Here is a 27,108-nt window from a genome sequence, read left to right as displayed (position 1 = left end):
TTAGTGGTGATGAATTCCTTCAGTTTTTGTTTGTTTGGGAAAACCTTATTTATTTCTGAGAGACAGAGAAAGGCAGACCATGAGTAGAGGTGGGGGAGAGAGAGAGAAAGAGAGAGAGATACAGATTCCCAAGCAGGCTCCAGGCTCTGAGCTGTTAGCCCAGAGCATGATGCGGGGCTCGAACTCACGAACTGGGAGACTGTGACCTAAGGTGAAGTCGTATGCTCAACTGGCTAAGGTACCCAGGCACCCCTGGGGATTTTATTTTTTTAATATAAAATGAGAGTTACAGTAGAATAATTGACATTATGAATTGTTTCTGGTTATTATGTTTCTTAATGTCTAGCTATCTTTGATTCCCTGTGGTGAATCCTGCTTTTGTCTGTGTGGATTCAGAGTACGAAGCTACATTGTTGGCTTGTTTTTGATTTTACTTTTGTATTTGTCTTCATTAGTGAGACTGTACTCATTTTGCTTTTTTTGAGCGTATATTTATTAGGTTTAACGGTTAGAATTAGATTGATATTTTAAACTGATATTTGTTAATGTTGTGAGGGTCTGTCCTCAGAATCGTGGTGATCTGTCAAAATCAGCTGGGGAGCCTGTCTGCCCTCTCCTGCAGAAGTTGAATGGCAGATTGGGAATTGACTTACTTCTGGGAATTTCTTTAGTAAGAGGACAAAAATAATTTCAGTCATCTTCATGTCCACATAGGGCCCCTCCCCGCCCCACACCTATTCCCACTTAAAGGATAGGCATAGAGTCATCTTTCTTCTGCTTCTATGAGTCTTAGAGAAGAATGGTCTCATCAGTCATCTGAAAGTTCTCTTCTAGCATGAAGCTTTCAGTTTGACGTCTTGTTTTTAAGTGTCCATTGTTGAGTGATTGATAATATGTTATAAAACTCTTAACAAGGAAGTTTTTTCTTAAGTAAGCCTTATTAGGGCTTGTTCTTGAATTCTTAGTGTGAAACTGCTACATAAGTAAAACTGTGTAAAGTGTTGACTAAATTGCCTTGATTGGAAACTGTGCATACTGTTTACCTCCCACTGGTGTTTCTTTGGTGCGGGTGTTATAAAGGGAAATGTCCCTGGTATGTTACTATTCTTTGAGAAGACTGGTATAGTAGAAGCCTGCTTGTCTGTTCAGTCTGGTCCTGGATGACAGGCTCACTGAAAAAAATTGGAGAAAGTGGGAATTGTGGGCTGGGCTATGTGAACAACAGGCATTTTGCAAGGCATGTAGTATATGCACATTCTTTGATAATTGTGTATGGGTCTGCTGAGTTGAACATTGCTATGTTTCTTTCACTGACCACCTGCTAGTGTATCATATACAGTTTTAGATCAGGGATTGACTGTTTTTGCAAATAGACTGATATTGGAATGCCACCTTGCTTATGTATTATCTGTGGCTGCTTTCCTATGACAGGGGAACAATTAGATAATTGTAACAGAGACCACATTGCCCACAAAGCCTAAAAATACTTACCTTCTGAGCTCTAACAAAAAGTTTGCTGGGGCGCCTAGGTTGTTCAGCTAGTTAAGCATTCGACTCTTGATTTTGGCTTAGGTCATGATTTCACGGTTTGTGGGATTGAGCCCTGCATCGAGCTCTGTGCTGGCAGTGTGGAATCTGCTTGGGATTCTCTCTCTCCCTCTCTCTGCCCCTCCCCTGCTCTCTCTCTCAAAATAAATAAATAAACATTAAAAAATATTTTTAAAAATTTGCTGATCTTTAGATTATTTAAAACAGAATGGAGGAGTGTCTGGGTGGCTCAGTCGGTTGATTGTCCGACTCTTGATTTTGGTTCAGGTCACAATCTCATGGTTGTGAAATTGAGCTCTGCACTGAGTGTGGAGCGTGCTTAAGATTCTGTGTCTCTCTCTCTCTCTGTGTCTCTCTTCCCCTCATCCTCTACTACCTCTCTTCCCTGCTCGTGTGCTCTCTCTTTAAAAAAAAAAAAGAAAAAAAAAACTTAGTCACTTACGGAGCGATGTAATTTCTTCTTTTATATTTCTTCTCATTTCTTTTCTACAGTTTTCACCTGCACCTCATTTAGCAGGTTTCTTTTTTAATAATTCATATTTATTGACTTTTTGCAAATTATCAGAGTAAATATAAAACAAACACATTTTTGTAATTTATTGCTTTATATAATATTTAATTAGATTATACTCACAAACATTATTAGAAAGAAATGCCGTCCTGCAGTTGACTTGTGGTCAGCATGACAGGAACAGTGTGCAGGCAGACTTGAGAGAGAGTGGTCAGGGAACTACAGCTATGTTCAATGGGTCCAGTTATAGTATTTTATAGAGGCAGTGGGTCTTTTGTTCTGTTTTCACTACTTGGTTGAACTGAACCCAGTCATTGAGCACAAACTAGGAAGAGTCAGGACTTTATTATTCTTTTAGCTAAAAACAAAAACAAAAACCACACCCAGCTTTCCTTTTCCTATTGCTTCTATATCAACCTGAAGTATAAACTAGATTTCATTTGGTAAGCGGTCACCTGGTTATTGTTATTATAGTTAATATACTATATATATAAGTCTAGATTTATGTTATTGGTTATATTGAGTATTTTCAGCCACTTAGAAGTTGCATTAAGATGTACAGTTATTTTTACTTAAATATATTTGTATTTTTTAGGTCAGGTGTGGTCTTGGGGAGATGGTGACTATGGAAAATTGGGCAGAGGTGGTAGTGATGGCTGCAAAACACCAAAGCTTATTGAAAAGCTTCAAGACTTGGATGTTGTGAAAGTCCGATGTGGAAGTCAGTTTTCTATCGCTTTGACGAAAGATGGCCAGGTTTATTCATGGGGAAAAGGTGACAATCAGAGACTAGGGCATGGAACAGAGGAACATGTTCGTTATCCCAAACTCTTGGAAGGCTTGCAAGGTAAGTGCAAAATGAAAACTTTTAAAACCTTTTGAAGCTTTTTCTTTAGTAATCTTTTAAAGTTTGTAGGTCTTTCCTTTATTTACCTACTATTTCATGAATTAACTCATCATTAGAAGGCTTTTACCCACATTTTTGTAGGTATAGATTATAAATGGAAAATGGTTTTGTTTCTGTTTAAAAATGGTGTAGAATTATTCTCACCAGATTTATTTTGAAATTCGTTCAGTTTTACAAATATTGTTGCCAGGCATCTATTCATCACTATGTAAGCTGGCCTTAGTGAGATTAACTTCGTTGGTGAGGTCACCTGTAGTTATACTGTAGACATTGCTAAGATGATGGGTGTATATAGTGCTGTGGGGGCACAGTGGGAGGAGATAGGATTGGTGTGCCTAGAGTGGTCTCATTTGAAATTATCCTTGATAGGTGAATCCTGCTTATTTGGTTTCAAGGGCATCTAGCATGCATTCTAGATAGAATGGGAGCCCAGGCATGTAGGTGTGCTTCGCAGGTGCCTTCTGAAGTGTGGGAGAGGTTGGTGATAGGTTTATCAGGTGGGGCTTGTAGTGCTTTATCTAAGGGGTGAGCAGACTGTTTTCCTAAAGGAACTAGACCATAAGTATTTTAGCTTTGAGTACCATACACTGTATGTCTCAACTACTCTTTTTCTGCTTTTGTACCCCAAAAGTAGCCATGGGCAATATGTAAACAAATGGTCCTGGCTATGTTAACGGCTTTATTCATAGAAACAACCCTTGGCCTGTGTTTGGCATGAGGGATGAAGTTTGTTGGATCTCTGTGCTGGATCCTACTTTATGTTTTTGCTTTTTTGTCAAGGGAGTTTAAAGGGAGACTTTTACATAGGACTTGCTAGTTTCTTTCCTGATGACAAGGTTTTATGGTGTCTATTATTTTCTAAGTTTCTGAGATAAGTTGTAGGGTAATACAGTTGGTTTATATTATGGAGCTATGTTTAAATTTTGTTAGCCTTTCTTGTTTATATTTTTTTCATTTAGCTAAGGAAATATGCTTCCTCAGCAACATTTATTAGATACAGAGAGAGCTTATCATGAAAATATTTAAATAATTTTTGGTACATTTTGGTTGTTGTCAATTTATCATAGGCTCTTAGAATTGTTCTCCTTACTCTAGTAGAATTTTGCAGCTGAATTATTTTTTATGTTGACATTTCTGAAGACATTACTTGTGCTGGTCATGTTAGACTTACTATTAAGCAAAAATATAATACTTGGATAACACTGTTTAAATAGGAAAAATGTATTATTTGACTTTAGAAAAAAGAGATTTTTGTCTTAGAAAACTTCCTTAATGAAGAGGGTACTTTGATATTCATCAGGATAGCCCACAATGTGGGCTATAAAACACCCCTTAACATATTTAAAAGAAGGGAGATCAAACAATGTCTGCTGTCAGACTACAATATAATTAAACTAAAAATCAATAAAAGATAGCTGAAATATCCCCAAGTACATGGAGATAAACTTCCAGGGTGCCGGGGTTGCTAAGTCAGTTAAGCATCTGACTGGCTCAGGTCATGATCTCACGGTTTGTGGGCTCCAGCCCCACATTGGGCTGTCTGCTGTCAGCTCAGAGCCCATTTGGGATTCTCTGTCTTCCTCTCTCTCTCCTGCTTGTGCATACTCACACACCTTTTCTCTCAAAAATAGATAAACATTAAACAAATATTAAAAAATAAACACTAAACTTCCAAATAACACATGGTCAAACAAAAAACTCTCAAGAGAAATTTTAAAATATTTTGAACTAAATGAAAATGAAAACAACTTACCAAAATTTGTGGGATGCTGTGAAAGCAGTGCTTAGAAAGATATTTATAGCACTGAATTCATGTATTATAAAAGAAGAAAGATCTAAAGTTAGTAATCTTTGTGTTCAGGAAAGGAAACCATCAACAAAATGAAAAGGCAACCTACAGAATGGGGGAAATATTTGTAAATCATATATGGGATAAAGGATTAATATCCAAAATATATAAAGGACTCATACAATTCAATAGCAACAAAACAAAACAAAACCTGCTCCAAAACCAATTTGTTGAAAAATTGGGCAGAGGATCTGAGTAGACATTTTTCCAAAGGTGGCTTATAGATAGCCATCAGGTATATGAAAGAGTACTCAATGTCAGTAATCTTCAGGGTAAATGCAGATCAAAACCACAGTGAGATATCACCTCATACCTGTTTGAATGGCTATTATCAAAAAGATAAGAAATAACTAGTGTTGGTGAGGATGTGAAGGAAAAGAAACTCTTGTGCACTGTTGATAGGAATGTAAATTGGTACAGCCACTGTGGAAAACAGTAAGGAGGCTTTTCAAAAATTAAACAAACAAAAAAACCAACTACCATGTGATCCACCTGTTCCACTTCTGAGTATTTATCTGAAGGAAATAAATATGCTAACTCAAAAAGCTTTCTGCATCCTCCTGTTCATTGCAGCATTATTCATAGTAACTAAGATATGGAAACAACCTAAGTGTCCATTGATAGATGAGTGGATAAAGAAAATGCAGTATAATGGAATATTATTCAGCCACAGAAAAGAAGTCAAATTCTTCCATTTGTGTTAACATGGATGGACCTTGAGGGCATTATGCTAAGTAAATAGGTCAGACAGAGAAAGGCAAACACTGTATGATGAGAAATGAGAGAGAAGACATACTACAGATCCTTTGAACTTTATAAAGATGATAAAGGAATACTAAGAACAACTCTATGCCCCCATATTTTGTAATGTAGATGAAATGAACCAATTCTTTAAAAGACACAATTTGCCAAAACTCATACAAGAAGAAATAGACAAACTGAATCGGCCTATATCTATTAAATTGAGTCAATAATTGATAACTTTCAGAAAGCGTGAGGCCCAGATGGGTTTACTGGTGAATTCTACCAAACATTTAAGGAAGAAGGGAGAAATTATACCAATTCTCTATAATCTCTGTTTCAGAGGAGAGAAGCAAAGGGAATACTTATTAACTCATTCTGTGAGGCCAGCACCACCCTAATATCAAAGCCAGACAAAGACATTATAAAAAAATTACAGACCAACATCTCTCATGAATATAGATGCAAAAATCTTCAATGAAATATTAACAAATCAAATTCAACAATGTATAGAAAGAATTATATATCACCACTAAGTTGAGTTTATTCTGCATATGCAAGATTGGCTAATTCAGCATCCAAAAGTCAATGTAATCCATCAAATCAAGAGAGGGATAAGAAAAATCACATGATCATATCAATAGATGCAGAAAAAAACACTTGATAAAATTCAATGCCTATTCCTACTAAAAACTCTCAATAAACCAGGAATGGAGAGAACTTCCTTAATTTAATAAAGAATATCTATAAAAATCCTACAGCTAACATTATACTTAATGGTAAGAAACTTGAATCCTTCCCACTAAGATCAGGTACAAGGAAAAGATGTCTCATCTCACCATCATCTCTTTTCAGAACCATGCTGGAAGTTCTAGCTAATGCAGTAAGACAATGAAAGGATAGTAAAGGAATGCAGATTGAGAAGGAAGAAATAAAACTGTTTGTTCACAGATGACATAAAAGTTTATGTAGAATATCTGAAAGAATTAACAAAAAAGCTGGAAGTAATAAATTGTTATAGCAGAGTTGTAGGATACAAAGTTAATATACCAAAGTCTTGTTTTTTTTATATGTCAACAATTAAGAAGTGGAATTTGAAATAAATACATAATATCATTCACATTAGTAGTAAGGAAATGAAATAAATAGGTATAACTGACAAAGTAAGCACAAGAGCCATATGAGGAAAAGTATATAACTGATGAATGAAATCAAAGGAGAACTAATAAATTGAGAGATATTCTTTGTTCATGGATACGAAGACTGAATATTGTCAGTTCTTTCCAGCTTGATCTATAGATTTAATGCAATCTCCATCAAAATCTGAGCAAGTTATTGTATTGGTATTGACAGACTGATTCTAAGTTTTATGTGGAGAGGCAACAGATCTAGAATAGCTAACACAGTATTGAAGGACAAGAACAGGTTGGAGGACTGACACTATGCAGCTTCAAAACTTAATATAAAGCTACAGTAATCAGGACAGTATGACATTGATTACAGTATAGACAAATTGATCATTGAAACAAAGTAGAGAGCTCAGAAATAGACCCACATAAATATAGTTAATTGATCTTTGAGAAGGGAGCCAGGGCAATACAATGAAGCAAAGGTGAGTTTTTCAACAAATGGTGTTGGAACAGTTAAACATTCACATGCAAATAAAAGTGAATACTTGATAATAGGGGAGGCTGTACATGGGGTGGAGAGTATATGGGAAATCTCTGCATTTTTCCTCAATTTTGCTGTGATCCTAAAGTGTTCCAAAAATAGAAAGGAAAAAAGATATACTTTGCATGATTATATCTTGGGACAGGAGAATACGATTTAATGATTAATTAAAAATACACTTATCTCTTTCTGAATGAAAAACTGAATATGGAGAAAAAAAATAACAGCTCTGGGGTGCCTGGGTGGCTCAGTCAGTTGAGTGTCCAACTGTGGCTCAGGTCAGGATCTCGCAGTTTGTGTGTTTGAGCCCTGTGTTGGGCTCTGTGCTGATAGCTCAGAGCCTAGAGCCTGCTTTGGATTCTGTGTCTCCCTCTCTCTGCCCCTCTGCCACTCAGGCCCTTTCTCTCTCAAAAATAAATAAACATTAAAAAAAAAAAGGTAACAGATCCTTTTCATACCTTAACATTGTTTAATTTTCAGGCTGTAGGTCTTAATAAATTGTAGCTAGTAAACCATAACAAGGGTTTTAATAACATACATGAAGCAGATGAATTATGCATAGTATTAAAGCAATGAATTATCCTTTAGAAGTTGACATTAAATACCCTCTGACCTGAATGATCTACAACAGAAGTCAGGTGTGAAGCTGTGTTGTATCTTTCCTCTTAGGGAAGAAGGTAATTGATGTGGCTGCAGGCTCCACCCACTGCCTGGCTCTGACTGAGGACAGTGAGGTCCATAGCTGGGGCAGCAACGACCAGTGTCAGCACTTTGACACCTTGCGTGTGACCAAACCAGAACCTGCTGCACTGCCAGGACTGGATACCAAACACATAGTTGGAATTGCCTGTGGACCTGCTCAGGTACTGAGTAGATAGTTTGGTTAGATATTTTGTAGAATTTTGGTTGCCCATCCCTCATTGCTAGGATGTTGAAATACCATTGACTTGTGTGTGTTGTTCTTATATCCTGTAGTTGTACTAAACTCACTTATTAGTTCTAGGAGTTTTGTGTCAATTCCCTGGAGTTTTCTTCAGAAACATAGACACAGTTTTATTTCATCTTTTTTCTGTATTTCTTTCCCTTGCCTTATTGCACTGGCCAAGACTTCCAATATGATGTTGAAGAGTGGTAAGAGGGCACATCCTTGTTCCTGTTTGTAGCGGGAAAGCATTTAGTCTTTCACTATTAGCTAGGATGTTAACTGTAGGATTTTTTTTTTAGTAGATGCCTTGTGTCAGATTAAGGAAGTTTCCTTTAACTCCTACTTTTTTGAGAGTTTTTTTTTTCTTTAATACTGAATAGATGCTGAATTTTGTCAGATACATTTTTCTTCTCAAATGATATGATCATGTAGTTTTCCTTCTTTAGTCTGTTTATATGGTAGACTATGTTAATTGATTTTCAAATATTAAGCAAACCTTGCATTTCTGAGATAAACCCCACTTGGTTATGGTGTATTATTCTTTCTTATGTATTGCTTTATTTGATTTGCTAATGTATTGTTGAGGATTTTTCTGCTGATGGTCATCAGAGATAATTGGTTTGTGGTTTTATACTGTGTGTCTTTTTATCAGGGTAAAACTGGTCTCATAAAAAGTGTTGGAAAGTGTTCCTTTCTCTTCTGTTTTCTAGAAGGGATTGTGTAGAGTTAGTGTTATTTCTTTTTTAAATTTTTTTTCTTTGGTGAATCCATCTGAGCCAGGAAATTTCTTTCTCAAAAGATTTTTATGTAAAAATTGTTTCTTTAATAGATACAGAACTATTCAGAGTGTTTCTTCTTGAGTAGGTTTAACTGATTTGTGGCACTCAAGGAGTTGTTCCATTTCATCTAAGATGTCTGAGTTTTGTGTGTAAAGATTTCCTTAGTATTCTTTTACTAACCTTTTGAAGTCTTTGGGGTCTGTAGTCATATATTCTCTTTCATTACAGATATTAGTAATTTGTGTGTGTGTGTGTGTGTGTGTGTGTGTGTGTGTGTTTCTTTGTCAGTTTTGCCTAGATATTTATCCATTTTATTGATCTTTTTAAAGAACTTTTAGTTTCAAAAAACTTCCCTTTGTTTTTTGCTTTCAATTTCATTGGCTTCTTCTCTTTGTTATTTTTTTTCCCCTTCAGCTTGCTTTGGGTTCACACTTTTCTATTTTTAGTTTCTTCAAGAAAAAGCTAGGTTAATTTTAGACCTTTCTTCTTTTGTAATATTTAAGCAGTTGATGCTGTAATTTCCCTCTAAGTAGTGCGAATTTGCACTCATACATTTTGATGTATTTTGTTTTTGTTCAGTTCAAAATACTCTCTAATTTCTTTTGAGAATTGCTCTGTGACCTATGTATTATTGTGCCATTTAATTTTAAAGTGTTTGGAGATTGTACTATTATCATTCTCTTACTGTTCCTAGTTTAATTTTATTGTGGTTAGGGAACAAACTATATGATTTCAATTCTTCTAGGTTTGTTAAGATTTGTGTCTCAGGATATGTTCTCTTAAGTGAATGTTGTGTGTGTGTGCTTAAAAAGGGTTATGTATTTTGTTTTACATGTATTTTGCTGTTGGGTGAAGTGTTCTATAAATGTCCATTAAATCCAGTTCATTGATGGTATTCAATTGTTGTATATCCTTGCTGATTTTCTGTCTGCTTCTATCTCTTTCTAGGAGGATAGTGTTGGTATTTCCAAGTATAATTATGGATTTCGCCATTTCTTTTGGCTCTATCAGTTTTATTTTTTTTTAATATCAGTGCTTTTGGTCATTAAAAAAATTGTGGTTGACTATACAGTGGCATTAAGTATATTCATGAGACTGTGTAACCATCATTGTTATCCATCTCCAGAACTTTGTCATCCTAAACAAAAATTCTGTACCCATTAAACATTAGTCTCCTTGGGGCGCCTGGGTGGCGCAGTCGGTTAAGCGTCCGACTTCAACCAGGTCACGATCTCACGGTCTGTGAGTTTGAGCCCCGCGTCGGGCTCTGGGCTGATGGCTCAGAGCCTGGAGCCTGTTTCCGATTCTGTGTCTCCCTCTGTCTCTGCCCCTCCCCCGTTCATGCTCTGTCTCTCTCTGTCCCAAAAATAAATAAACGTTGAAAAAAAATTAAAAAAAAAAAACCAAAAAACAAAAAACATTAGTCTCCTTTTCTCTTCCCTTTGGCCCCTAGTAACCTCAAATTTACTTTCTGTTTCTGTGACTTTGCCTATTCAAGATACCTCATATAAGTATAATCATATAATATTTGACCTTTTGTGTCTGGCTTATTCCACTTAGCATAAGTTTTTTAATTTTTAATTAAAATTTTTTTAAGCATAAGGTTTTTAAGCTTGTTGCATGTTGGAGGATGTTTCAAGATTTTGTTCCTTTTAAAGGCTTAATAATATTCCATTATATGTATATCCCACATTTTGTTCATTTATTTCTCCTTTTTTGTACCTTTGGCTATTGTGGTTGTGTTGCTCTGAGTGTCTGGGTCCACGCTTTCATTTTTTTGTTTTTGTTCTTGTTTGTTTGAGTATATATCTAGGAGTGGAATTGCTGGATCATATGGTAATTATGAGGAATTTGAGGAACTGTCAAACTGTTTTCCACAGCAGCTGCATGATTTTTACATTCCCACCAGATATGCACAAGGGTTTCAGTTTCTCTACTTTTTTTTTGGCCAACTCTGGTTATTTTCTGGTTTTCTTTCTTTGATTGTTTGAAGCCATCCTTGTGTGTATGAAGTGGTATCACACTGTGGTTTTGATTTGCACTTCCCTAATAGAAAAGATGTTGAACATTTTTTTATGTGTGTATTGACCATTTGTATATCTTCTTTGAGGAAATGTTGATTAAGTCCTTTGCCCCTTTTTGAATTTTTTCTTGAATTGTAGGAGTTCTTGATGTGTTGTGGATATTAATCCCTTATCAGGTATATGATTTACAGCTATTTTTTCCCCATTCTGTGCTTGTCTTTTCATTTTGTTGATAGTGTCCTTTGATGCACACAAGTTTTTAATTTTGAGTAAGTCTACTTTATCTATTTTTTCTTATGTTGCCTATGCTTTTGGTGTTACATATATCCAAGAAATCTGTTGTTATGTAGATTTCACCCAGTGTTTTCTTCTGAAAGTTTTATAGTTTTAGCTTTTATGTTTTGGTCTTTGATCCACTCTAAGTTAATTTTTGTATATGGTATAAGGTAATGATCCAATTTGATTGCTTTGCAGTTTTCCCAGCACCATTTGTAGAAAAGATTGTTCTTTCCCCATTGAATGGTGTTGGCACTTATCAAAAATAATTTTACTGTATAGGTAATGGCTTATTTTTTGGCTCTCCATTCTGTTTCATTGGTCTGTATGCCAGTATTTCATTGGTACTTTATGCTAGGACCATGCTGTTGTGATTACTGTAGCTTTGTAGTGTAGTAGGCTTTGAATTAGGAATTGTGAGTTTTCCAGTTTTGTTCTCTGTTTCAAGATTATTTTGTTTATTTGGGGTCACTTGAGATTCCATATACATTTTAGGATGGGTTTGTCAGTTCTTGTTTTATAGGTTTTGAAGCTCTTTTTTTTTCTTTTTTTTTTAAGATATGTGCACATTTAGGTTTGCTTTGTCATCTTGATGAATTGGCCAAGGGCATTATACAGTATGCCCCCTTTATCCTTCTTTTTCTTTGCTCTGAAGTCTTTTTGTCTGATTTTAATGTAGGTGCTTCATTTTTCATTTATTTTGTAAAAATTTTATTAGGTTTATTTTGGGAGAGCACACATGTGAATGGGGGGAAGGGCAGAGAGAGAGGGAGAGAGAGTATCTTATGCAGACTCCGCGCCTAGCACAGAGCCCAATGCGGGGCTTGATTCCATGAACTTTGAGTTCAGACTCAAGAGCCAAAATCAAGAGTCAGACTAAGTGTTAAGTACTGACTGAGCCACCCAGGGGCTCCTTGCTTTTTATTTAATAGTGTTTGCATACTGTAACTTTTCCATTCTTTTAATTGAAAAAAAATTAAAAATTGAAATAATTATTGTAGGAATTTGCCAATGTCATGGGTTTTGTTTATTGAGGTTATATAAGAAGTCAATATTCTAGTTCCTTTCCCTTGCCATATAAAATTTAGAATAGTCTTGTCTATGTCAGCAAAAACATCTTGCTTAGACTTTAATAGGAATTGTATTCAATCTGTCATCAATTTTTGGAGAATTGGCAGTTTTGCTATATTTAGTCTTCCAATCAATGAAAATGGTATGTCTAGATATTTATTTACATTTTCTTTGATTTCATTTATTAGCATTTTCAGTATATAAGTCTTTGACATGTTTTGTTAGATTTATATCTTTTACTTTTAACCCACATGTCTCATTATGTGTATAGTGAGTTTCTTGGGTACCGTGTAAAGGTGCATTAAAAAAAATGCTTGGGTCAATCGGTCTTTTAATTGATATATTTAGATCATTTATGTTTACTCCAATTTTTGACGTACATAGATTTGAGTCTTCCATTTTCTTGTTGGCTTTTGTTTGTTCTATTATTCCTCTATTGTGCTTTTCCTGCCTTTTTTGGGAGTATATGAACATTTTTTAATATTCCACTTAACTTTATTTATTTTGAATTTGACTTTATTTCTTTATATAATTTCTTTTTAGTGGCTGCTGTAGGTTTTACCATAAACATACTTAATTCTTTGCAGGCTACTTTAGAATCAAAATGTAACCATTTTTAATTGGAATGTAGAAACCTGTTTAGTTTTCAAATGCATAAGAGATTTTTCTAGTTATTTACATCTAGGTTATTCTTATTGGCTTCTAGTTTCTGTTGGTTTCTAAGAAGCTTAATTTGATTATGTTCAGAGAACATATTCTATGATTTCAATTCTTTTATATAGGTAAGCAATATTTTATGATTAAATATTATAAATATGACTGTATTCTGTTGTGGTTTTCTAGTAAGTGTCAGTTTGATCTAGTTCATTGATGGTTTTATTAGTTTCTTTTAAAGTTTTACTTTTTTTAATATCTCTTTTTCTATGTTATTAGGAGGATAATTTTGCTGTCTTCAACTATATTTTTGGATTTATCTATTTCTTTCATTTCTGCCAGTTTTTACTGCCGTGTGTTTTCTGGTTCTGTTGTTAGGTACATATCATTCAACATTGTTCTGTCTTCTTGTGAATTGACCCTTTTATCATTGTATAATGTCTCTGTTTAGCCCTGGTAATTTCCTGCCTCTGAAGTTTGCTTTGTTTGATATTAATATAGCCATTTTCTATTCCTTTACTTAAACTTTTTTAATCTTTATATTTAAGGTAGATTTCTTGTTGATACCATATAGTTAGATTTTGGTTTTCATACCTCCTGACAATTTCTACTTTTTGTTAGTATGTTTAAACCATTTACATTTAATTTAATTATTTATAAGTTAGATTTATTTCTACCATTGTGAGGTTTTGTTTGCTCTCTTTTTTTATTCCTTTATCTTTTCCTGACTTCTTTTGGGTTGTTTGAATAATTTTTAGTACTCCATTTTAACTTACTGAGTTGTCTCTTTGTGTAGTTTTTTAGTGGTTGCTTTAGAGATTAAATATACCTAATCTTTCATTATTTACTTACAGTTATTTGTAACTGTTCAAGTAGATTATGATCCTCACTGTTATCTATTAGTGTGCATTAATAATTTTGAGAGTGAAAAGATTATAAACGTTGTATCTTTTTATTTGTGGCACAATGAGATTGGGTCCTAAAATGAGAGAGAAGATTGGAAGCTGATAGTGTATAAGCTAGACAACCATGAAAGTACATTTGTATTGGGAACAATTAGAGTTATGAATAAGTAATAATTTAAGGCATCTTCATAATTCATAATGGTGAATCTTTTCTGTGAAACAGTCCAAGAACTGAATGTGTGGATTCATTTTGGGTTCTTTTGTTTCTTCAATAGAGTTTTGCTTGGTCGTCTTGTTCTGAGTGGTCCATTGGCCTCCGTGTCCCTTTTGTGGTAGATATCTGCTCAATGACTTTTGAGCAGCTGGACCTCCTACTACGGCAAGTGAGTGAGGGGATGGACGGCACTGCTGACTGGCCTCCACCTCAAGAGAAAGAATGTATGGCTGTGGCAACACTGAATCTTCTACGACTTCAGGTATTAATGATTTCCTTTCCTCTCCCTCCCTTTGTAAGTGTCTTAGGTATTTGTAATAATGTTTATGTATATTGAAGGGTATGCATTTTAGCCTGTTAATTGAACTGCTAATGAAAAATGTAAAGTATTTAAAGTGTTTAGATTATTTAGATTAGATTATTTAGGCTTAAAAAAATCAGTCTAGGGGCGCCTGGGTGGCTCAGTTGGTTAAGCGTCCGACTTCAGCTCAGGTCACGATCTCGCGGTCAGCGAGTTCAAGCCCCGCGTCGGGCTCTGGGCTGATGGCTCAGAGCCTGGAGCCTGCTTCCGATTCTGTGTCTCCCTCTCGCTCTGCCCCTTCCCCGTTCATGCTGTGTCTCTCTCTGTTTCAAAAATAAATAAACGTTAGAAAAAAATTAAAAAAAAAAAATCAGTCTAGTTATATTTGTTCTGGAAGTCAGTCTTGGCATACAGGGTGAGAGTATATATGGATTGTTTTATTTCTGCAATAATCAGCTTGTTTGCATTCATCATGGAATCAATCTTGAATTTACTTTTGTATGTGGAGAAACAACTGAGTGAGATAGTGGATAACTGAGAGACCAGTGGATGTGTTAGCCAGTCTCTCCTCTGGAGTATGAAAGCTCAACTCTGTAAGCTTGTCTCCCTCCACTTTGTCACAGGGAAGGTTAAGGTGAAAGGTCAAAATATGAAAACCTACAAACATATTTTTCTTCCTTTTTTTTTTTTTTTTTTTTTTGTTTGTTTGCTTCTTTGTTTCTTTTTTAAAGAAAAACTATAGCTGAAATCTTTGGTCATCATATTTCTCTTGGCAATAAAATCCTATGACTGAATGTCAAGAAAGTAGTTTTTCTCAACAAAATAATTTTTCCCTTTATAATACAAGGATTTCTATGTAACCCATATGTCCCCCTCTTCTTCTGTCCCCTTTTTGCCTTGGTTCTAAAAGGCACACAGCTTATAGTAAGTGATGAATCACGGGAATCTAGTCCCAAAGCCAAGAGTACACTGTATACACTGTATGTTAGCTAACTTGACAATAAATTATTAAAAAAAATAAAATAAAAAATAAAAAGCACACAGCTGAATTTAGTGTTTAGTTGCATTAATCAAATTAGCAGAAGTTTGGAGAGTACTTCTCTTTCCCAAAAATCTTCTAGAGGAGCTCATTTATTAGGGCCTCTGTGGTTCCCTTCCATGATTCCACCCATTTGTTGCTTCCCATTGTTTCTAGCAATGTTGCTATTCTGGTCATTGCTGTGGAGAAAGACCTCATGTTGTTTTAGGTTCAATTCCTTTTGGCCTACATTTACCTGGTGACATATGTTTTTCTGCTGCTTTATTCTGTTTTTTTAGGTCCTTATGTTTTAATTGCATCATTTTAAAAATTCACTTACAAAGCTTGATTCTTATTTTTTTTATTTTAAAAAATTTTTATTTTATTTTATTTTTTTTAACATTTATTTATTTTTGACACAGAGAGAGACAGAGCATGAACGGGGGAGGGGCAGAGAGAGGGAGACACAGAATCTGAAACCGGCTCCAGGTTCTGAGCTGTCAGCACAGAGCCCGATGCAGGGCTCGAACTCACGGACCGCAAGATCATGACCTGAGCCGAAGTCGGCCGCTTAACCGGCTGAGCCACCCAGGCGCCCCAAAGCTTGATTCTTAAAAAGAATCCAATTTGAGGATCTTTATTCATTAGGTGAATTTAATTTTTTTTTATAGTTTTTGTGATTGCTAATTTAGGTCTTCTGATAAGTTTTATGTAAGTTTATTCTTCATTTTATTATTTCTCTCTTCTTTTAAATGTTTGTGTATTTTTGAGAGAGACAGAATGTGAGCAGGGGAGGGGACAGAGAGAGAGAGAGAGACACAGAATCCAAAGTAGGCTCTAGGCTCTGAGCTGCCAGCACAGAGCCCGATGTGGGGTTTGAACTCACAAGCCGCATGGTCATGACCTGAGCCAAAGTCAGACACTTAAATGAGCCACCCGGGCGCCCCTATTATTTATCTCTTGATCAAGTTTCGAAAACAATTTTTTTAAGTTTATTTATTTATTTTGAGAGCAAGACCAAGAGGGGAAGAGGCAGAGAGAGAGGGAGAGAGAGAATCCCAAGCAGGCTCTTTGCTGTCAGTGTGGAGCCCCATACAGGGATTGAACCCACGAACTATGAGATCATGACCTGAGCTGAAACCAAGAGTTGGATGTTCAACTGACTGAGCCATCCAGGCACCCCTCCAAAACAGTTTTTTCTTTCATGATACCTTTAATTGTTCCTAAATTTTTAAATCTGATTTCTGGACATTAATCATGTCACAAAAAAATTAAATATTTGTTAATTCCACAAAATGTTAAGTAACTAGTCCTTCTCTTCCTGAAAAATATAGGGCTATAGGATGAATTACCCTAAGCTCCCCGTTCCACCTTTTGTGTTTTAATTGTCAGGTACTCTATTATTACATTGGATCCAATGCACACTTTTTTGTGTATGTGCCCCTAAAAGAAAAATGCTCCCAATTGTGATGTATAAGATACATTTCTGATTTAAGACATGAAAAGAAATGCCTGTTAGGATTGGTGAAATAATTATTTTTATATTGTTACAAAAATAATAATCATTTTTCGCTTTTCTTTGAATTATTATAGTCATAACTGTCATTTTAATTTTTTTATTAAAATTCTTTTTAAGTTTATTTATTTTGAGAGAGACAGAAGCAGCACAAAATGGGGGAGACTGCCAGCAGAGGGAGAGGGAGAGAGAGAATCCCAAGTAGCCTCCATGCTGTCAACACAGAGCATGATATGGGGCTTGAACCCATGAAACTGTGAGATCATGACCTGAACTGAAATCAAGAATCAGGCACTTAACGGACTGCGCCACCCAGGCGCCCCATTATAATCGTCATTTTTAAAGAGACCATGCTTACTTTGATGTAGCCTTTTTTTCTCTTTTTTTTAACCAATTTGTTTTGTCATTGTTGCTTATATCGTCTCCCTCCTGGGTACCTCCTTCAGTAAGTTTCTTCATCAAGGTCTGTGAGTTGTAAAGTCTGAAAACTGTTTGCTTGAATGTTTCTTAAGGTAGTTTAACAGGGCTTAGCTTTCTAGGTTACATGTTATTTTATCAACAGTTTGAAGATGTTTTGTCTTCCAATCTTTATTTTTGCTGATGAAAATTGTTTTATTGATGTAATTGTTTCTTTGTAGTTAAGGTGTCTTTCTTTTTGGTAGCCTTTCAGATGTTCTTTTGTTTTGTAATTTTAATACATTATGTCTAGGTGAGGATTTATTTTTGTATATATAACTTGAGGTTATGATTCTCATTCTCATGTTTTGTTAAGTTTTGAAAAATAGTCACCATTTACCATTCAAATTAACTTTTTTTTTAATCTACTTTTTTTTATCTACTTCTCAGTGTATGTTGAACTTCTCTTGTCTTCCTAAGTATCACAACTTCTTTGATATTTTAAAAATCTTTTTATCTTTTATGATGTTCATTTTCTGTCTTTTCCATTCTGCCTTCTGGTTTTTCATTCAGTGCTCTCTTTCAGTTCCCAAATCCTTTCTTTACGAATGTTCCATATTTTTGAATTGTCCATTATAAAATAAATACTTGTATGATCATTGCATTCCATGCATTAACTCATTAAATCAGTGTGCCACCCATCTGAGAGTTAGGACCTGTGATGTATATTGCATAAATGAGGACACAGAGAGAGGTTCAGGAATGTGGCCCAGATCAGGTACCCATGGCCTCAAGGTTTAGGGCTGGAACCTGGGCCCAGGCTTTTCACACTTCTGCCTTGAGGTTTTTATTCTTGTAGCTGTTTTTTTCATTTTTAGAATTTATATTTGGGTCTTTTTCAAAGCTTTCATTTTGTTCATTATATTCTTCTGGGTTCTGTTCCTTCCTTGATCTCTAAGAACATTTTCTTTTTTTATGGATTCATTCCGTTGTTTTATTGCTGCCTTGGGGTGTGAGTTTTGCCTCTTATAAGAGCTCTGTTTTTTTATTCTACCTTGTGGTGACCTAGTATGGCTTGTCCTTTCTGACTGTAACACCACTTTCAGGGGAGGGTTTGCTAGGGGTATCCCCTTGCCTTTGGCTATGATGATGTCCCCAGACGACAGTTTTGTATTTGTGTCTCTTAAGTGTCATGAGTTTCTCAGGCTCCAGATGAGTTTTGGTTTTCAGTTCTTGTCTTGTGATACGTGTACCTAGATGGTTGGTGTAAACTTGATTTTACATCTGTTCACAGGACAGATTTTACATCTGTCAGGTCTCTGATTTATTGTGGGGTCTCTTTCTACCAAAAGCTTTTATGGACAGTGTTGTTTTCAGGCCCTGGCTGGCAAAGATGGGTGATCTTCAGTGGCTCCCAAACTTCTGCAGGAAGCTCAGGTTCAGTGGGCTGTCATGGGCAGCTGGGATCTCATGCCCCAAGGCCTTGATCTATTCTTAGAGTCCAGAACCTCTTGGCTCCTGCTGTGTGTATCTCTCTGAGTTCTGGTTTGGCCCTTGAGGAACTTCCTTGTATACTCTCAGCTTGGCTATATAATCTTTTTTTTTAAAACATTTTTTAAATGTTTATTTATTTTTGAGAGAGAGCATGAGAAGGGCAGAGAGAGAAGGGAACAGAGGATATAAAGCAGGCTCTGCATTGACAGCAGTGAGCCCAATGTGGGGCTTGAGCTCACAAGCTGCAATACCATGACCTGAGCTGAAGTCAGATGCTCAACTGACTGAGCCACCCAGGCGCCCCTATATTTTTTTAACAGCTTTCGGGTTGTATTATATTCGCTATTTCTCTGTGTTTGGTGCAGATGACTGGTGGTGGGGTGGAGGTTGCTGTTTCCACTTGATTTTATTTCTTTTAATGTTTATTTATTTTTGAAAGAGAGAGAGAGATAGAACATAAGTGGGAGAGGGTCAGAGAGAGAGGGATACACAGAATCCGAAGCAGGCTCCAGACTGAGCTGTCAGCACAGAGCCCGATGTGGAGCTCGAACTCACAAATCGTGAGATCATGACCTGAGCCAGTCGAGTGTGTAACTGACTGAGCCACCCAGGTGCCCCTGTTTCCACATGATTTAACCTCTCCATTGGTCTTGAGCTCTTCCATGTATGTATTTATAGTGGGTTTAAAAAATTCCTCTTAAAAATACCTTACTGTGGACTCTCACCTAGTATGAGTAAAAGTTTTTAGTCTAGTTAAAAAAATTCATATAGCAGAGCTTTTTTCTTTATTATTTGAATAAAACTCAGTTTGAGGTATTATTTAATCTTTAACAAGATTTGAAATACACTTGTTTTTAGGACTTCTAAATTAAAATTCTTTTTCTCCTTTCAGTTGCATGCTGCCATTAGTCACCAGGTTGACCCAGAATTCCTTGGTTTAGGTCTGGGCAGCGTCCTCCTCAACAGCCTGAAACAGACTGTGGTGTCTCTGGCCAGCAGTGCAGGTGTGCTGAGCACCGTGCAGGCAGCTGCCCAGGCTGTGCTGCAGAGTGGGTGGTCCGTGCTTCTGCCCACTGCTGAGGAAAGGGCCCGGGCGCTCTCTGCTCTCCTGCCCTGTGCAGGTGGGTTTGGGGATGGGGTGGAGTGGTGGGTGCACAAGAGGGTGCCAAGGGGCATTGGCACTTACCTCACATTGTCAAAAACACTTTCCTTTCCAGTTTCAGGCAATGAAGTAAACATAAGTCCAGGTCGTCGATTCATGATTGATCTTCTGGTGGGCAGCTTGATGGCCGATGGAGGCTTAGAGTCGGCCTTAAATGCAGCCATTACTGCAGAAATCCAGGTATGGTTCTAGGAGTATGTATGTGAGCTGACAGAGGCAAGTTTTACCTGTCAGTGAGCTGAGATTGAAACACTGTACTCAGGTGAAGAAATAACAACATTTTGCAATAATTATTGAAAAACTGAAACATAAAATGGTTAGTAACATCCAAATATTTTCTGTAATTAAAGCTTTTTTATCTAACTAGTTAAAAAAACTTGAGATATTAAGTATGATAAAATATACCCACTTTTATCTACTTAAATGAATATGACAGATACCCTGATCATATTATGAATCATTTCCATCACCCTAGAAAGTGTCATTGTGCCTCTTTGCACTCCAGGACTCCCATCCTCCCTCAGATTAAATTAGTGTCGCCAGTTCTGATTGCCACATAAATGGAATCATATAGTATGTACTATTTTATGTCTGCTTTATTTTACATTGATAATTTTCAGACTCATCTGTTGTTTTTACCATTGAATATTTCATTGTATGATTATGGCACTGTTTGTTTATTCATTGTCCTGTTGATAGACATTTGATTAAAATTTTTGATTCTGTAAAGCTGCTTTGATCATGCTGTATACAAGTCCTTTAGTGAACATGTGTTTTTCTCTTGCGTAAATATTTGGAAGTAGAATTTGCTAGGTCTTTTGGTGACTGTGTTTTTACAGTTTCCCAAAGTGGCTGTGGCATTTAATTTGAACCAGCCAATATGAGAGTTCTAGTTCTAGCTCTTCTTGACCTCACCGACATGAGGCATGGCATTCTTCATAAATTTAGCTATTCTGGGTGAGGGAAGTGTGGTTTTAATTTGCATTTGTATGTACTTATTGGTCATTCATAGCTTCTTTTGTTGCTTTTATTGTTGCAATAGTTTTTTATCTAAAAACTAACACTGATAAAATTAGATGAAGTAAATACATTGAAAATATCTTTGAAAGCATACTTAAGAAGTACTTTGATTAAATTGAAAAAAAAAATAGGGGCGCCTGGCTGGCTCAGTCGGTTACGTGTCCGACTTCAGCTCAGGTCACGATCTCATGGTACGTGAGTTCAAGTCCCGTGCCAGGCTCTGTGCTGACAGCTCAGAGCCTGGAGCCTGCTTCTAATTCTACTTCTCCCTCTCTCGCTGTCCCTCCACTGTTCACGCTTTGTCTCTCAAAAATAAATAAAAACATTAAAAAAAATTTAAATTGAAAAAAAATAGAAGAAATCGTATAAATAACATTAGGAACAACTACAGTTCTTTGTATAGCTATTATTTTCCAGGTACTATGCTGTGTACTTTATTTTGATTTTCTCTTTTAACTTTGTCAACGGTGTTGAGAAAGTGGTTTGGAAAAGTGGTTTGGAAAACGGTGTTGGAAAAGTGGTTTAAAATTCCATTTTATAGATGTGGACATATGTACCACAAAAGTGTAGTGATTTGCTAAGGTGTTAGGACTAGTGAGTGGTAGGTTTGCTGATTCCAACCCTCTTTTCTTCCTCTTCCCCACACAGCTCTGTGTGACAGCTTACCTGATGGGAGCCGTGACAGAGAACAGACAGAGGAAGTCCACGATTGGGCCAGATATGACCCAAGCAGTATTTTTAGAACCTATTAATTTAGTTAGCAAATGTTTATTCCTCACTTCCTGCTGGACAGAGGGAGGGACCTTTAAGGAGGTATTGGATGCAGGGTATTGCAGAGGTAGAGAGGCTACAGAGATACATAGATTGTGATCTATATAATCATTAAGCCTAAAAGATAACTAAAAGGCCATTCATTTTAAAACAAAATTGTTATAAAGCTACAGAAAGACGTAAACAAAAACCTCATATTTAAGAATTATTAGTATGCCAATATTGTTAATATTTTTGCTTTATTGTCTGACTTTTGAGGATGCAAATGTTTACTAATGATGTGATTATGAGGCTAGGATTAATTTCAGTGGTGTGTTAATTTGCATCTTTTTTACTCATCAGGTTGCCATGTTTTCTGTTGTATATTTTACTGCCCATTTGTTCTGTTGTTTTGGAGAAGTCTGTCATATGAAAAGGGAATTCCTTCATATTCCTTTTTATTTTTTATAAATAATCTATTTACCATTTAGGTTTTAGATATTTTTACTACAATTATTAATTATATTCTTTTTAAAAATGCAATTTATTTTGATAGTGTGCATGAGTGGGGGAAAGGGCAGAGAGAGAGGAGAGAGAAAATCCCGAGCAGGCTCCAAGCTGTTAGTGCAGAACCCAGTGCTGGGCTTGATTCCATGAACTGTGAGATCATGACCTGAGCCAAAATCAGAAGTTGGATGGTTAACTGACTAAGCCACCCGGGCGCCTCTAAGTATATTCTTATGGATTATAAGTCATTGAATAGAGTATAAGAATGATTATTAGGAATGAGTTTTAGAAATGAAATTGTTCTGGGTTAAAAGGATGCACACTATTCATTTTTCTGATTTATGTTGCTCTCTTATCCTTAACAGTGGGTAGCCACTGAGGCTGAGTCTTCATCCCTATACCCCTCAAGGATTGGGATGGATTGTTGTTGGTGTTTAGACTGTTCTGGTTTTTGCCATTAGAAAATGCTCAGAAGGAAAGAAATTTTTTGCTTTTTCACCATAAATTTGGTTACTAGAACAATGCTTGGTATATAGTAAGTCCTCAGGAATATTGGTTGTGTTTGGCAAAGATACCTTCTATTTTTGTTTTTTGCCTTTTTGTTTCTTTTTTTTTTTAAATAATAGCTTTATTGAGATCTAATTCACATACTATAAAATTCACTCTTTTATAGTGTATAATTCAGTGCAACCATCATCACCAGTGATTTCAGAACCTTTTCATTACTTCAAAAAGAAACTCTGTGTCCCTTAACAGTCACACCCCCTATTCCCTACTTGTCTCAACCATTGACAACTGCTAATCTACTTTCTGTCTCCTGAAGAATTTCTAGCTCTGGACATTTCATATAAATGGATTTATACAATACGTGACCTTTTGTGTCTGGCTTTTCACTTAGCCTAGTGTTTTCAGAGTTTATTCATGTCATACTTAATTTTTTAAAATTGCTAAATAATATTCCATTGTATGGCATAGCACATTTTGTTTATACATTCATCAGCCAATGGACATTTAGTTGTTTCTATTTTTAAGTTATGAATAATGCTGTTACGAACATTTGTGTATAGGTTTTTGTTTGGACAGGCTTTTTTTTTTTTTCTTATGGGTGTATGCCTAGGAGTGGATTTGTTTTGTTTTATAGTATCTCTGTGTTTATGTTTTGAAGAATGGCCAGATTTTTTTCTTAAGTGGCTGTGCCACTTTATATTCCCAGTAGCAATGTATGAGGGTTCTGATTTCTCTACATCCTTGTCAATGCTTGCTACTGTCCAACTTTTCTTTTATAGCTATCCTAACAGATGTGAATTTCCCTGATGACTAATGATGTCTAACATCTTTTCATATGCTTATGAGCCACTTATATATCATCTTTGAAGATACTTCTATTCAAATCCTTTGCTTATTTTTAAGTTGGTTACTTATTTTTTAATTGTTGAGTTGTAAGAATTCTTTCTGTATTCTGAACACATGTTTCTTATCAGATACATGACTTGGGAATATATCCTCTTATTCTCGAGTTCTTGCTTCATATTTGCAAAATAGATAGACTGTGTGTGTATGGGGCAGATCACATTAAGTATTTCTTAGATCCAGTAGCAGGAGAAAAGATTTTAGGGACTTTACAGAAGGAACCTGGAGAACGTCAGCAATGGCAGCCTGGGTAATGGATTTATAGGACAAATAGTCTGTTTAGAAACTGAGCACCTGAGCAGTGGGGTTTCCGACAGTGGATGTGGGCCAGTGTCACCAGGTGGTTTTGTGAGTTAGTGCACAGAAGCTGGGACATCTAGGCTGTGAGATCAGGGCTCAGCTCAGGGTGCATTCACACTTGGTACTAAGATAACTGGTAACCAGTTTCTGTTTTATGAATTACAGGATATGGAAGCCAAAAAAGAAGCACAGAAGGAAAAAGAAATTGATGAACAGGAAGCCAGTGCCTCGACATTTCATAGAAGTAGGACTCCATTGGATAAAGATCTTATTAATACTGGGATCTATGAATCTTCTGGAAAACAGTGTTTGCCTCTGGTTCAGCTCATACAACAGCTTCTTAGGTAAATAGTATTAGATATATTTTAACAGGAGGATTATCGGTTTTCATAGTAAGATAGTGAGATCTAGCTAGCACTAGGGTCTGAAAATGTTTTGGCTGTTGAGGTATACTCTGAAAATTATGTAGAATAGGTTTTGGGGTAAAGAGCAGTCTCTTAAGTTTTTATTTTAATTCTAGTTAGTAAACACACAGTGTTATATTAGCTTTAGGTATACAATATAGTAATTGAACAGTTTCATGTATCACCCTGTGCTCATTTTAAGTGCAGTCCTTAATTTCTGTCGCCTAGTTAAGCCATCCTCCCACCCCCCTCCCATCTGGTAACCATCAGTTTGTTCTCTGTAATTAAGAGTCTGTTTCTTTGGTTTGTCTTTTTCCCCCCTTTACTCATTTGTTTTATTTCTTAAATTCCACATATGAATGACATCATATGGTATTTGTCTTTCTCTGCTGACTTATCTTAAGTACTTAGTATTATACTTTCTAGCTCTATCCATGTCATTGCAAATGACAGGGTTTCATTTTTTATGGATGAATCATATTTCATTGTGTATACACACCACATCTTCTTTATCCATTCATCTATTGAGGGACACTCGGGCAGCTTCCCTTTGAATGAGTGTTTTTGTATTTGGGTAATACCCAGTAGGATGATTCCCGGATCATAAGGTAGTTCTGTTTTTAACTTCGAGGAACCTCCACACTGTTTTAAGAGCAGACATTAAATATAAATGAGGGGAGAGTTTGGAGTGTGTGAGGTAGAACTGGAGATTCTAAAGATTTTCAAACAAGAGAAAATTGGAGTGTACGATAAACAGGAAAAGATTCTTAGCCTCATTAGTAAGCAGTAGATGCAAATGAAAATCATTTTGGTAGAACTTTTTTTTTTAAATTGGTTGTATCATTGCCTCATTGCATATGTCATAGAATTATATGTATTACTAAGACAACTTTTATTTTTTTATCTTTTTAATTAATTATTTAATATAATTTATTGTGAAGTTAGCTAACATACAGTATGTACACTGTGCTCTTGGCTTCAGGAGTAGATTCCCATGATTCATAGCTTACATACAACACCCGATGCTCATCCCAACAAGTGCCTTCCTTAGTGCCCATCACCCATTTTCCCCTCTCCCCCCACCCCCCATCAACCCTCAGTTCTCTGTATTTAAGAGTCTCTTATGGTTTGCCTTCCTTTCTGTTTGAAACAATTTTTTTCCCCTTCCTTCTCCCATGGTCTTCTGTTAAGTTTCTCAAATTCCATGTGAGTGAAAACATATGATCTCTGTCTTTCTCTGACTGATTTATTTCACTTAGCATAATACCCTTGCAGTTCCATCCATGTTGTTACAAATGGCAAGATTTCATTGTTTCTCATTGCCAAGTAGTATTCCATTATATATATAAACCACATCTTCCTTATCCATTCATCTGTTGATGGACATTTGGGCTCTATCCATAATTTGGCTATTGTTGATAGTGCTGCTATAAACGTTGGGGTACCTGTGCCCCTATGAATCAGCCCTCCTGTATCCTTTGGATAAATTCCTAGTAATGCTATTTCTGGGTAGTAGGGTAATTCTGTTTTTAATTTTTTGAGGAACCTCCACACTGTTTTCCAGAGTGGCTGCACTAGTTTGCATTCTTACCAACAATTGCAAGAGGGTTCCCTTTTCTCTGCATCTGTTGTTTCCTGAGTTAATTTTAATCATTCTGACTGGTGTGAAGTGGTATCTTGATGTGGTTTTGATTTGTATTTCCCTGATGATGAGCGATGTTGAGCATCTTTTCATGTCTCTGTTGGTCATCTGGATGCCTAAGACAACTTTTAATTAAAATTTTTTTTTTTAAATCTTTTTATTTATTTTTGAGACAGAGAGAGACAGAGCATGAGTGGGGGAGGGACAGAGAGAGAGGGAGACACAGAATCCAAAGCAGGCTCCAGGCTCTGAGCTGTCAGTACAGAGCCTGACATGGGGCTCGAACTCGTCAACCACGAGATCATGACCTGAGCCGAAGTTGGATTCTCAACCGACTAAGCCGCCTAGGCGCCCTGACAACTGTTAATTTAAATGCTGAAGTAAATAAAAGAATGGTGAGCATTATTTCTGAAGGCCCTATCTGGAGGAGGTAAGAATCAGTCAGAGTCAGAATATAAACAGGAACCTTGGGCTGAAGTGATCAGACACTGTTCCTGAAAAATGTCAGCCAACATTTCATTGTCATTCAAAAAGACCAAAAAAGCAAGGTGATTTTTGAAAGGTATTTGTTAGACAATGGAAAACTCTTGGCTCTTCTATTTAACAAAATTCTTTCCTGTGTAAACTTGGCTCCTGTTTTGTTTCATTTTCTATACATAGAGAAAGTATTCTAGAGTGTTGGCTCAGGTAGTAGCCAAGTTCAGAGAACAGGGGGCTCTGCATGTATGTCCAGAAGAGTGGTGGGTGGTGTGCTGCTGGTGTGGGGGCAGCCTGCTGTCCATACCTGAAGCACCAGAATTTACTGGACACATTGGGAACTTTTAAGAGGAAGTTTTAGAGCTAGTTCTTTAAATAGATTATAGTAAATGCTAATTAAAAAAATTTTCCTATTTTTTTTTTTAATCTGATGATTGTTTCTTTTGATCAGTATCTCATACATTCTGATCTTTAGTACAACAGATTGAAAGTGAATTAACTCAGTGTAGTTGGTGGTAGTGGAAAGACGCTGGGATTTATTCCTAGAAGATTTCACTTCTGACTGCTTGTATAAAATTGGCAAGTGAAACTCTCCCCAGTGTGGTAACTGGAAGAGTAATAACAGGAGCAGTGTTT

The 27,108-nt window shown here is 36.2% G+C and overlaps 1 protein-coding gene across 1 annotated transcript in view; it reads left to right on the top strand.

The window, feature by feature from the left end:
* Positions 1–27,108, top strand: part of HERC2 (HECT and RLD domain containing E3 ubiquitin protein ligase 2) — a 262,633-nt gene that overhangs the window by 81,293 nt on the left and 154,232 nt on the right. Inside the window, exons 5-10 of the mRNA XM_040493913.1 lie at positions 2,645–2,906; positions 7,897–8,090; positions 14,137–14,337; positions 19,693–19,921; positions 20,018–20,142; positions 24,115–24,293. Coding sequence (XP_040349847.1) covers positions 2,645–2,906; positions 7,897–8,090; positions 14,137–14,337; positions 19,693–19,921; positions 20,018–20,142; positions 24,115–24,293 — 1,190 coding nt within the window. The remainder of the gene's footprint in view (positions 1–2,644; positions 2,907–7,896; positions 8,091–14,136; positions 14,338–19,692; positions 19,922–20,017; positions 20,143–24,114; positions 24,294–27,108) is intronic.

Source organism: Herpailurus yagouaroundi, unplaced genomic scaffold (assembly GCF_014898765.1).
Source record: "Herpailurus yagouaroundi ecotype Mexico unplaced genomic scaffold, PumYag 185, whole genome shotgun sequence".
Taxonomy (NCBI): domain Eukaryota; kingdom Metazoa; phylum Chordata; class Mammalia; order Carnivora; family Felidae; genus Herpailurus; species Herpailurus yagouaroundi.
The sequence above is the reverse complement of the archived record's forward strand: the minus strand, read 5'-3'. Positions and strand labels throughout refer to the sequence as shown.